This window comes from Neopelma chrysocephalum, unplaced genomic scaffold (assembly GCF_003984885.1).
Source record: "Neopelma chrysocephalum unplaced genomic scaffold, ASM398488v2 Primary Assembly neopelma1_62, whole genome shotgun sequence".
NCBI classification, from domain to species: domain Eukaryota; kingdom Metazoa; phylum Chordata; class Aves; order Passeriformes; family Pipridae; genus Neopelma; species Neopelma chrysocephalum.
The window spans coordinates 4,292,611-4,306,363 of record NW_020897719.1 but is presented as its reverse complement, the minus strand read 5'-3'; the positions used below and the strand labels follow the sequence as shown (position 1 = coordinate 4,306,363).

The 13,753-nt window shown below is 37.9% G+C and overlaps 1 protein-coding gene across 4 annotated transcripts in view; it reads left to right on the top strand.

Moving 5' to 3' along the window:
- Positions 1-13,753, top strand: part of PPHLN1 (periphilin 1) — a 68,023-nt gene extending 54,270 nt beyond the window's left edge. For 3 of the 4 annotated variants that reach the window (XM_027682245.1, XM_027682244.1, XM_027682242.1), the window contains exon 11: positions 11,592-13,753. In XM_027682245.1, the coding sequence (XP_027538046.1) occupies positions 11,592-11,801 (210 nt within the window). In that variant the 3' untranslated portion in view covers positions 11,802-13,753. The remainder of the gene's footprint in view (positions 1-11,591) is intronic. The other variant, XM_027682243.1, reaches the window with a different exon arrangement.

Below are 13,753 nucleotides of genomic sequence, written 5' to 3'. Positions count from 1 at the left end.
GCCAAGTTTGTTCCCAATATGTTCTCTGTCAGTTCACCCCATCAGACAACTTCTGGAAAATGTTCAGTGACACTGGATTGAACAGGGCAGACATCCCTTTAATGAGTTTGATAGGTAACAGTTCTTGTGCTGAAATGCTGCAGTGTTGCTTAACTATCTCAATAAGAAAGGCTTGTAAAGAGAATGTAGAAAGCTAGTGTTCTGAGATGATGTTTTTAAATACAAATAGGCTTGTTTTTCACATGGAAAAATAATTCACAATGAAAAAAACCAGTGATTCTCGAGCTCTTCTGAACCAGCTAATCTCTGTGATTCTTCAGTATTACTTATGAGCTGTAACCCAAACTTATCAAATAATTAATTCTAAGTACTGTGGGATACAGTCAGTGGTATATCCACTCAGTAAATGCAGAACTCGTACTACGTTCCCTTGGAACCACAGTTGGTAATCGCTGCCCTAAGACATATGTTTTACTAACCATAACAGACAGTCTCTACTCACTGTGGCTTTCTCTTTGGGGAGAGACATGCTTTCTGTTTTTACCAATTTTTGGATTGAATTTCTGCTTCCAAATTGAAGTGGAAATAGCTAGAATTGTGGGAGCAGATTCAGAAGGAGAGATGATTTGGGTGTTGAATACTAAAAACACAGAAGGAATGCATATATTTGCAATAAGAAATTACGCTTCATCATAAAGCTTTCCTGACCTGCTCCAACCCCAGCCATTGTTCTAGCTTTATGTTCTGTTTCTGTGTATGTTTTGTACTAAGATATGCAAACATTTAAACACAGATCCTGTATGCTTTGTCTTTCTGGGTTATGTGGAAGTTCTGTGAGTAGTTCCAGATGAGCTCAAGAAGACTGTAAACACTACTGTAAAGCTATAGATAAATGTCCTCTTTAGATGTCATCCACAGATGCTTGTCACCTTCTCACCCAGGATAGGTGATTCCTCTCCACAGCCCAACCAATGTGCTATCATGTGACCTAATGAGGCTGGTTTTGCCTAAAAATTCATTTTAGTCCTGTACCCTACTGGTTCACACAAACAAGTGGGGTGATGGTTGCTGGCACAGGGATACTGACAGCTGGGAAAGGGGAAGAATCTTTTCAGCTGTCACAGCTGCATGTGGAAAAAGATATCCATCCACAAGCTAAGGAAAGATTACAGAAGCCTTCAAAAACATGGTCTTAATTGTCGTTTTCCTTTATTTGATTTTAGATTTGAAATGAGTACTTAAAGTAAATGACGAGAGAGCCTATTTCAAGGGTAGAGACAGGACAATGACTTGGACATGAAAAAAGTTTGATCCATTATTGAGGCACTAATAAAACTGATTTGTGAGGCTAATATAATGTGTGAAGTAATTCTAAACTTTCAGAAGCAGTGAGGTTTAACACAAACTAAGCAATAAAATGTGGGTAATCGAAGTAATTGTTTTTCTTCTTGCAGCTGTTGCTTTTCCTTTCTGAAAAGCTGTCCATTACATACAGTAGTTTACTTATTTTGTGTAGTGTTTTCTTTATGCTGCATATGTGATGAAAAAACCTACCCTTTGGCATGTAATTTCAAACCTGGTTTAGCATTTTTTTAACCATTAAAGAAGAAAAAAAATTAAGTTGCTCTTTTTATAGTGATGGCGAGGAAGTCTTCTCATATAAGGACTGGTTCTTAAACTCATGGATCCACCAGCTTTGAAATTATATTAGCAATGCTGCTGCCAGTTAATTGTGCAACTAACCTACTTGGAGTTGCTCTTAATTGGAAAAAGGGGGTTTTGGTTGTTTTTTTTTCTATTTCTGCTTATTTTCATTTTGCAGTTGGAGAAAATACAGGTGATCCACACCTCAGGATAAAATTCTGTCTTGCCCATTAATGAAAATGAGCCCTCTTAACACAATATTGAGTCTGAGAATATTTCTAGCTGAGAATATTTGTTGAAATTGAAAGTGTGACAATTTTTGTTGAGGGAAAACTAAATCACCACAAGTCACTTTTGGATAAAATCAAGTGCATCATTGTTGATCTTGACTGCAACACAGCTGATCGGTGTGGATTTTGAACTACTGTACATTTCATACAAAATATTTGTGTGATTTTATGACAAAAAAGATTGGTTTGTCATTTTATTGTTGCTGTTAATATGCAGCCCATTCTGATGAAGCTTAAATGAATACTGTGTTCCTTTATGGTCAGCGGACATAACTGAAAGCTATTAAAGCATTTTTAACAAGAGAATTAACGTAGAGTCTTCTGCAGATAAACTTCACCCTTCCTGTTTTGGATGGAGCAATAAGTTTACCATGGAGCAGATTTAGGAAATAGCTTTCCATCAATTCAGTATTTTATAAATAAAAAGTTGCAGGGCGAGGTCCTTCCTTTGGCATAAAGCTGATTATTTCCTGTTTAATCCAGAACTGGTGCATTTCAAGTAATGGGAGTTTTTTAGCATCAGTCAGAGAGGAGAGTATTTAGGAATTTGTTTTCATTCATGTTCCTATGAAAACACAGTTTCTAGACTTGAAGATCATTATACAACAAAGAGAAATAATTAGATACATAAATAGTTGCTCTTTCAGACGATTTTTGGACTTGGCTGCTCAGTTGTTTGTATCTGGGCATTCTTAAACATATAGCTGGGTATTCTTATATATGAGGTGAAAAAATGTCATTGATATATCTTCAAGAGATTATCAGTACTGCTAGTGAGGCTTAGAAACTGATGAACTGTAATTGCTATGGATTATTTGAATTCAGATTTATGATCTGCTTACAGAAGGCACGCACTTTCTATAACAAGAATATGTAAGAGGCAGAATTTACCTAAGGAACACACAAGTTAATATATGAAGTAACACTACCCTCATCCAATACATCTGTTGTAAAGAAGCCTATGAAATCTAGGCCACACACAAACTGGTCTCCAAGGGCCTTTAGTTGGTGTTAGAATGCTGTTATTATGTGGTCTGATTGGTTTAGCAAAGAATTATCTCCAGTAAAACCATGTAACATAATAGTCCTTGCTCTCCCACATGGGAGCTACTTCTGCTTGACTGAGCAAGACATTTCTTGAAGGAGTAATAATACACTTGCTCTTGCCAAAATGTAACATTAAATGAAGTGTATCATCATGCACATTTCTTTCGTGTACCAGTTCTTGTTCGTTTAAACATTTGTGTCAAGTCCTCCACCATGGCATTAAAAAATATTAAAGCAAATCCATGGATTTCTTAGCAATATATTTAAAATAATTTTTTGCTTCTTATTGAAAACTTATGTGTATTAATTTTAAAGCAATGGGGAACTAGTTGCAAAATGTAAATTTTCATAAATGAAAACTCTGTTGCTGAGCTGTCCAGGTACAAATTTAATTGCCAGGCAGTACAAGTCACAGCAGTTTAATATTAATCTTGCATTGTGCTAATTGCTTTGAATGTGATGCTTTCCCTGTTCCCTTTGACTTTAAAGATTGCTGAGACAGTTCAATAGTTCATAGGAACAGCTTTCCAAGTAGTACCAACTTGGTTGTTTTTTGCTATGATTGTTCTGAACTATACAGCCTTGCTCTACAGATCTGTCCTTGTCTAACTGGAGCTGTAAACATGTACTGCACTTGTTGAGGACTTACCTTTTTATTGCTTTTTATTTTTATTACTATTTTTTACTATTTTACTTTGGGTCTCCTCAACAGTGTCATACAAAAGCTGTACATTCCACCTTTAGATTGCTTTATAAGCATTGAGCAAATGCAAAAAACCAGGTAATTTTTTGTTTGGATGGTGAAAAGAAGAAGGGAGTTGAGGACGGGTGGTGCTTCTCTGCAGGGATGATTAGAGGTGTGATCGCTCTCGAGGGGCAGAGAAGAGCAGAAGCCATGGGCAGAGGAGGCTGATGAGTGGAAGACAAGGCAGTGTGGCTTTGTTGGAGCACAACTGCAGACATGGCATGCCTGAGACAGTCACGAGCTTCTCCTGAGCAGCAATGGGCTCCATCCCATTCAAACCCCATGGCTTCACCAGAATAGCAGAGGTGTCATTGGGGGCATGGTATGAAGCAAAGGAGTATCCAGATGATGTCTTGACCTTAAACTGGAGGTAATGGATTCATGCAGGTAAGTAATTTGGCCTGCATGTTTTCTTCCCAGTGCATTACAGAGCATGGAAAAGACCAGGATTGTGTCTCAGGACCCAAGCCAACTCTTCAGGGTTTTCAGCCTTAAAATGTATGTGTAAAGTCAGCAGAGAATTTGTTACTGTAGACATAGACACCCGCCCATCAGTTTTACAGAGCTCTTTTCATTTCCTTTCTAGAATTCTACTTTTAAATGAAGGAGAAGCCTTGTAGTGGCATTGTTTTACACTGCATTTCCTCTATCAAATTAATTGAGGCAAAGGAATAAGGAAAATCGTAGACAGGAGATGCTGTGACCTAGAAGCAAGGTGCTGTAGACCAGCTGAACAGAAACACTGTGGCCCCACCTCCTGGGGAGTCCAGGGCCAGCCTCAGCTGCCTCTCTCAACGGCCTCCTCCCAGGCACTGCGGCTCCCAGCACCTGACCCTGCTGTGCTGTGCTCCCCTGTTGCCCCCACACATTGCTAGTCCTGGTCCTTGAGGGCAAAGCGGAGTCCAGATCTGAAATCATGCTGCTTAAGTGAGGGCTGTGTTGACATCTATTCCACATAGGGGGCTTCCAGCAGACCTTTCAGTCAGGTATTTAGATGCCAAAAATGTTGGACTTACATTCTGAAAGCTGATTAAACCTATTAAACCAGCCATTTTAAACATTCAATGGAAGGGCAGGCAGAATTGCATTTAAGTGCAAGTAACTTTAATATTTTGCATAACTTCAGTAAGTAGCAGATTAACATGCAATTGTTCATTATTACATAGTAGATTAACTTATTTCTCCCAATTTGCATTTCAATGAATATCTAGTTGATCTATAAACACACTGATTAATGGGTGCAGAAAATATTACATGGATTCAGGAAAAAATTGTTAGTGTGTTTTTAAAAAAGGAATAGAATAGACTTGTTGATATTTTATAGCTAAAAATTGTACACCTCTATTGTAACCAAGCATTAAATTTTTTGTATGTTAATTTAGCTTTTTGTAACCATAAAAAATAGTTTGAAAATGAATTCTAAATGTCTTGATCATGAGAATTGTCTGCAAGTGGTTTAATGACAGTTCTGAGCATTCTTTGCACTGTGGAGCTATAAATTTATATATTGTACTCATAAATATAACAGTACAATTACACTGCCACTGCAGCAATGAAAATTTCTCTGTACTCTTTCAGTAGAGGATTAGCTTATTGTACTTGAGGAGACTAAATTTCGAGTAAGTTAATGAAGTCTAATTTGCAGAGTTGAAAAAAATCCAAGATGGCATGTAAATAAATTAAAAAGAAGAGATTTGGAGTGGGGTAATAATTTCTTTTAAAATATGTCTTTGGCAAAGAAAAAACTGATACTAGTGGTTCAGAAGTCATTTAGTGTATACTACTTTCCCAGTTTGCTAGATCTTACATGCACAATTAAAATGCAAATTTGACTGCACATGCAATCAGTTGAGAGTTAAGTCTACATTACAAAAATTTTCAGTATTGCTTTTAGTTAGGAGTAGAAGAAAAATTTTGTCTTATAGTCTCACACATGGTGGGAAAACCTGGCATAGATGCGGCTGGGTTAACAGAAGAGTGCTTTGTCAAACTTATTTTAGGTCTGCTGAGGAGGTGAAATGAGAAACTGGTTTATACCACCAGAGGGCTATACCAACCCAGCTATCATGATTTAGGTGGGGGAACAAAAGCTGTTACCTCTCCTTGGTGTAGGGGGGCCCTGGGGCATCACTGAAGCAAGGAAAATTTCCGGCAGTTTGCTCTTTCATTATTGAGGTGTCTGGAGGGGATGTGCTACGGCTTTCAAACGTGTGCTGTACTTGTGCTCTGCAAGTTCATGCCATGCCTTTGTGAGAAATCAGACAATTACCAGCAAGCATGTTGCTTCTTTCCTCCTTGCATGGGGTATTTGATACTTGTGGGAAATGTGCCCTTGGTAACTGAAGAGTTTCCGTCTTCTGAAAGATAATATATTAAATGAGTACTTGCATGAATCACTGATGCCAGATTGTGATCGCTGGGCGTGTTGGGTCTTCTCAAAGGTGAGTTAGTATCTAAGGGTTGCAGGCTGTTTAACGTGGTTTCTGAGCCACAACCTTAGCTCCCTCCCCTCTGTGAACTGAGCCTTGAGGGTCTTTGGCCTTTTGGATGGGGAGCTAAGAACAGGCATCTCTGAAGATGAGCACTGACTCACAAGCACTGAGGCGATATACATATGGTGTAGAGCTGCTCAGAAGGCCTAGACGCATGTTGTGTTGCTTTGAAGAAGGAGCAAGAGAGTGTTGGATGAATCTGTAAATTTATTGAATGATAAAAATACTGAAAAAAATGCAGGAAAAGTTGCGATGAAAAAGAGCAAGGGGTTGAAAATTACAGATTAAATTGTGGGCACAGATTTCACTTGCTAAATCATCACACCCACTTAATGGATGTGGCCCTTGTCATGTCTGGTGGTCCTGCTTGTGTTTGTGAGCAGAAGTACCCCCTTTGGCATTGAAGTGAGTTTGACCATCTCCTGCATATAGCTGCTCAAGCCTTGCATATGCAAGTCTCTTGATGATTCCTATTCAAGAGGCTTTTACATGTGCATAAAGCCAAGAGCATTCAAAAAAGGTGCTACAGTGCCCTATTCATTCAAAGCCATAGCTGAAGAAGAAAGTTAATGTTTTAATGCCTGTATATAAAATAAAGCACATCCATTAGATCAGTTCTCCCACAAATGAGAAGTGAAGATTCAGTTGACTCCTTTCTGAGACGGTAGAAATTCTCATCTCTCGTTTGCTACTCAGTTCTACTTTCTATGAGCTGTGGACAAGGGAGATACAGAGGCTAACTTTTGTATCCTGGTGGGACCAGTCTTCCTGGAGATCATTCCATTTAACAGGGAACTTCTGCCTTGTTTCGCTATTCTTCAAATCTATTTAGAACAGATGCTGTGGTTTTAGCTATTCCGAGTCACTTTGAGAGGTTAAGAATCCTTTCTTTGCACAGGCTGTAGAACTAAGCTGGGGAAACTTGGTGCAGGGGTTGAAATAAGGGTTGTCCTCATCCTCTTTGAATATCATGTCTACTCTTGCTGTTGAAATGAAGCTGGTTTTTGGCCAGGTATGCAAGACCTTGAGGTCAATATTACTCTTACGACTCTTCTGCAGCCTGTAATCGTTTGCAGGGGAGGACATCTTAAGTTCTAGTTTTCATTCTCATTACTGTTATGTTGTCCAACAGCTCTGTTTAACAAAATGTGTGTGCCGCTCTGGAACAGTTTTGGACAAAAACATGGGGCTGTGCTAGGCAGAGAAAGGAAATTATGTGGACTTTGTCAGTGAGTAGTAGGGATGTCATCAAGGTATTCCCTAGCTAGGTATAATTTCACTCATCAGCAAAGCCATTCAACATGTTTTTCTTTGGTTTAAGCCAAGACCATTTTTAGATTATCACTGAAGATGGGATATAGCAGTCAAAGACATGAGCAGTCCCCATGTGCTTGCTTCTGCCCCTCTTTCTTCCTGTTCAGAGAAGAGCTGAGCTGAAAGAAGTGCGTGGTGTCCATCATTCCTTTCATGTCAGCGTCAGACATTGTAATTTAAGACACTGATGATGACATTTTGAGGTTAACTGTGAAAACGTAGCATAGACGTAGATCAGGGAGTTTTCAATTAGAATTCCCTGGGGAATTCTAGGGCTTGATCACCTCACACCTGGGGGACTAACACTTCCTTTTCTCTAACTGTATCTGGAAATAAATGTCTTTTAGCTATATTTAAACAGTTCTAAGTGCAAATTTTGAATTAGTTTTCTAAAATAAATGAGGAGTGTTGACTAACATGTTGCAAGTGCATCACACCTTTAGATTTGCATCTAGTGCTTATATGGAGACCAGCACAGCAAAGGGTTGATCTCAGCCAGAGCTTCTAAGCTGTTATCATGTAACAATAAAAAGAGCTAAAATTCCATGAGAATAATATAAAAATATGCATATTTGTGATCCTCTGACTTCACAGATGTCAGATGTGTTGATTTTGGAAAACTCTTCAAAAAGAACTTCAATTCAGCTTAAATACCTCTGGTTCATAGGAAAATCAAGACCATGTATGTGTATATAAAATAAATATATTTATGTATTGTGGAACAGAACACCTGTTTATACTTCTCTTTCCTCTGCTTACTGAAGTTGTACTTGCTCTTTCCATTATGCTGGTGCTGTAGCTTAGGTCAGAGAATAAATGTATGCTCAGTAAAAGATCACCCTATGGCTCTAGCTGTTGTCCGGATTATCTGACATATGTTTAACAGAATAATCATGTCATTGGTATCATTCCCTTTCTTGGTTTTCATTTTAAAAACATTATTTCTTCTTTCCCCACGCATGATATAATTTTCAGCTTTTAGTTTCAGATGTTTACAGATGAGCTTTCCATGATCTGAGATCAAAATCAGTATCAGCTGGAATTTTAGAGATAGGGTTATTTTTGTACCTTGTTGGATCACAAGTTCTTCCAGTATTTTTCTCCAACAGAGAGCTTTTTTTGCTTGTTTGGAGTCTCTTCTGCAGTTTTCTTCCTTTCTCAAGCATCACATTCTCAGCTTATTCTCCAGAAATAGCCTCCTTGTATTCTGTGTAAAGATGGATTTTAATGTCATGCCACTGTCCTCTTTTTTCAAGAGCTTTGAGTGCTTTCACACATTTTTCAAATAGTTGATTGTACCATAAAGTTGTAATTAACATCTTCTGTATTGATATTTTTGTAATTGATAATCTCTATTTCCTTCTGTAAAGCATAGTAACTTCTGTCTGAAGGTTGGTAGTTGTGCACTGACTTCAGATATAAACTGGCTTGTGAAGTTATTTCACTTTAAGACCATGGTTCACAGTTCTTTCAGTTGTGCTGATGCATCTGATTTTAGAATTGAATCATTGAATCACATTAATTGAGGGAAAGTAATTTTAAAAGGGATAATCTCAGTGATGCAATTTATGTTGCAGCTATACAAATAAGTTTATCAGCACAGTTGGGAAGGAGGCAGATTGCACCAGGAGGATCAGAATTAGTAGCTGGGGCAGAAGGCTTCTTGAGGGAAAATTGCTCAATTATTGTTAGAGGAGCTGAGCTGTTTCCTTTGTTTTCTGTTGTTAGAACTGCCTTCCTGCTCCACCTTCGCCCTCTTCCCCTAATTTAGGTCAATTCTATTTTTTTTAAGTCTTTTGTCATAAAGTATTGAAAATGTTCATCTCCTGTATGAAGGTGTTTAGTTTCCAGATTGTTGTGACAGCAAAGTGACTTCTGACTCCAGATGCAGTGACAATGGCTCTCTTGATTCTTCTCCAAGTCTTCTTTTGTGAAAATTTGGAAGAAAAATATGCTTAGATCGAGCTAATATTTATATGCTAAAGGTCAGAGAATTTCATCTGGGTTAGTTCTTTGTGGTGTGTGAGAGAAATAGCAGATAGTACTATTTGCCATTCATTTGAAGACCAATTAAAAGTAGAGCATTTCCTTCAGTTGTAGCTTTGGGTGCCTTCCTTTGCAGAAGATGGGGCAATGCATCTGTGTTGTCTATTAGTGCCAGGGTCCTCTGAAGACTCAGTTACCAGGTTTGTTTACTTGTGGAAGATCATTCACACATCCTTGGTCTGACCACTTTGAAGGTGATAAAATAGGACAAATAGATGTGCAATGAGAAAAAAAAAATCAAACTATGTCCCCCAAAGCATAATGTCTGTGGGGAGAAAAAACATTTCAGAAATCGTCCTGTGAAGGTGTTAGGAAGCATGCTGCAAGTACTTGAAAGGCCTGAGTTACCCAAAGCGAAATCCCATCTGTCTGTCACATGACTAATCAGAGACAGCAATTTTTTTCTGAGCTTTTTCTTTGGAAAGAGTCAGAGAAAAAAGTTACCCAATTTACTCTGAAGTTCTTTCAGCAAGTACCATGTTTTATTTGCTGTGGAACATGAGCTCTGGGAGTCTGGGTTTTGTGCTGGTATTTTACTACTGAAGAACTAAACATACAAAGAAGGACACAAAGCCTCCTCTGAAAAAATGCCATATGCACAACATTTCCACACTGAAGATGTTCAGCTCCAGTTTGGTTTGGGCTGCACTCTTCTTTTTAATTTGTTAATCACCATTGAAAATCAGTTTTGTCTGAAAGGTTTTCTTTTATTTGTCAACAGTGTTTGGGTCTAGTTTTAGACTGTTTTTATAGAATATGGTTTCAAACATTTGAGAACTGTCTTTATTAAAGGTATCGTGTTAATCATTGTTTTTCTGATAACAGTTTAGTTTGTGTGCAGAATGTTGGGCTTTTTTACTGCTCCTCTGACATGAATATGCTTGAGGTGACCTCAAACTGGTTCTTATGAATACAGTAGTGTGGTGGGTTTTGGTTGGGGGTGAGATGGGTGTGTTTTCTTTGTTTTTAGTAGTGGGGAATTGCTTATATACAGTTGTATCATTGGCGTCCACAATATAGATAAATGTGGGAGGAAAGGGTTGCACATCTCTGTGAAAAACAAGTTCTAAGACAAGTCTAGAATACTAAGAGATAATCCTACTTTGAAGAGTATCAACATTTTAGCTTATTTTCCTCAAAAAAATATATGGAGATAGAAAACTTACTATCTTCATTCAAAAAGCCAGTGTATTTTCTAAATGGGAATTGGCCAAAGAGGTTTTAAAATGAACTGCACCTGGCAGTTGGAAGACTTCGACAAATTCCTTTTTCTCTGGGTGTTTAGATTAATAAACTTAGCTGGAATCTGGGAAAAACCAAATTTGAAATACCACTGACTTGCTTTGAAAACCACCTACGAGCATAGCCAGATGCTTGTTAGAAAAACAGTTGCAGTGATAATGAGAAGTTCCTTCACCTCAAATGTGGTGCATAACTGACTTGAAAACTCCTCATTCCCTGCAGGATGAGGTCAGATGGGTTCAGGTAAACCACTGTCGGGATTTCTCTATTCCCTAGTCATTGAATCACCAGTGCACCCAAAGTCATATTTGTCAAGGACTTTTACAATAAACAGATATCCAACAAGCAAACAAAATTGGTGAAATTATTTAAACACACCTTGTATTTAAAGTATTAGGAAATATTACAAACTAAGTTATTGATGCTTTGTATAAAGATTAGATTGCTAGACATGCCACGGTTTAATTTTAAATATATTGAAATGAAAATCTGGTTTAGCATTTGCACTTTGCTCTACCATTATTTATTAAATATTTCTGCAAGAGGAACTTAATCTCTCCTTCGAAGGCAGTTATTTCTGGTATCCAGATAGTTCTGAGCTAGTTACATTTATATTAGTACAGGTCAGAAGAGAGGCAAATGCCAATAAGCTTTACAGTTGAAACTCACTCTAAATCCAATATTCCTTGTTTGGTTTGGATCTAAGTCAATGAGGGCTGTTGGTATGCTAAGGTGAATTCTTACATTTAATGTAAAATGTGTTGTTTCTAGGTCTACAGACAAGACTGTGAAACCTTTGGCATGGTAGTGAAGATGCTAATTGATAAAGATCCATCATTAGAGAAGTCCATTCAGTTTGCCCTGAGGCAGAATTTGCATGAAATAGGTGAGCGATGCATTGAAGAACTCAAACATTTCATTGCTCAGTACGATGCTGCCAATCAAGATCTATCAGAATCCTTCAAAGAGGGCTCATACTAAGGTCAAAAATATGCTTTTAGATCCTCTTCATTGTGTATGCCATAGTATATAAATCTGCTTTTTGCAGGGAAAGAGGAGATCTTTTTGGAGATACGAACCCAAGGCTGTGCTCCTTCGAGGTAGCTCAGGTGGCAGTTCCCTTGTTCACTGTGGTCTCCGCAATTGTATTGTTCCTACCTGTACTTGTTGACATATATTCCTTTTAAAGAACATTCTTTTGAAAAATGTTGTAAAGCAACAAACTATTTTTGAAACCTTTACACTGTTAGCTTGTAAAAAAATGTTCAGTCTGATGTATGCACTCTTATGTTTTGATGCTTATAAGTGTAACTTCAAACATTGTATTTTTTATTAAAATAATAAGACACAGCTCTCATTCCTCAACATATGCAGAAATATGTCTTTCATATATGGTTTTCATATATACTATAGGAAAGGAAGACTTGCAAAATTGGTCACAATTATGATTTAAATAATCTGTTTTGGTTTAATTTAAAAATTCAGATTAATTCCGTAAAATTACACAAGGGGTTATCTCTAGTCTCTGACTGCTAGAGCAACTCTAACTGCTTGATATAAGAAGTGCTGTATTTTTTTATAATTGTGGGTTCTGCAAATGCCTTTTAAATTTTGGTGTTTTCCATATCAGGACTCATTACTAGTAAGCAGTATTATGTAGGATGGATTCTAATTTTTTTACTGTTTGTATTTGCTGTGTTTTTGACTACACCATACAGAATGTAACTGCAGGCAGCCACTGAGCAGGGAAAGTTCCCTTTTCCTACTCTGTCCCTCTCCCCCCTTAGACCTTCTCACCACTTTTCACCCATCAGTTTTAACAATAATGAGGCTGTGTGTAATCCTTTTTTCTGACTTCAAGAAGGAGCAGGAATTGGGGTGGCAAAGATGGGAAAGCGAGCAGTACCATCTCTTTAGTAACCCCAAGTAGCTTTGGATTAGGTGTAAAACAAAGTTGATCCCTAAGGCCCCAAATTGACTATCATTTCAAACCTAGGTGATTCTGGGACCACTTTTTATGTGATAGAGCAACTTGTATTTTGGGAACAGTGATTGAGGAAAGTCAAGAGACTGCCAGTGAAAAATATTCAGGACTTGTTTGTGGAATCCTGACTATTGAATGCATTTATTAAGATACTGTTTTTTATGAACATTTTAGGAAAGGGATAATTTGAGTCATAATCACAAAGAGGTAAGTATAAGCATGATTGTTTTCTCTACATTTGCATTTAGGAACATGTGAAACTCTAAAAGGACTAATGACCAAACTCACGATTTCCAGATTTCATCAGAATGGGGTGCAGAAACATAAATGAAATAGCATTGATTTTGCATGTACAGGGTACTGAATGTATCACAGCATCTTGCACACGCAAATCTCACTATGGTGTATTAAGTATTCATTGCATCAGATTCCTGAGATGCCTGGTTAGTTCTCATGTCAGTAGGGTGCGGTTTTGCAGTTGGCTTTTGTTGATTTCTAAGAGTTCACATTGCTCAGAGGAGATGACCTGCAAGTACTCTTGTTGGCACCTGGGACGGTGTGAGTTGCACAGTGAGTGGGAATCAGCTCATGGGCCCTACAGGACACTAATTTGGTGAGGGAGAGAGGGGAAGAGAGGCAACCTGTTGTGACACAGTAGCGAGACCTGACCCACCCCTTCTGGCAATCTGTTTTACCAAGATCAGTTGTGAACCACAGGCAAAGTTTTCTCTGACGCAGAAGCATAACTACAGTACTTCACGACTTGTCTACAGGACAGAGAACCTTTGGGGTGCTACATCAGAGTTTCTGCTTTGGGTTAGAAATGCTAATGAAAAAATAGTGAAATTGTGTGTAATATATTTTTGATTAAAAATCTCCATTGTTACTGTACAGTTTGTTAGGAGTTTCCTTTGTTAGAAGCCTGATTAAATTTACCATGATAAAAGTA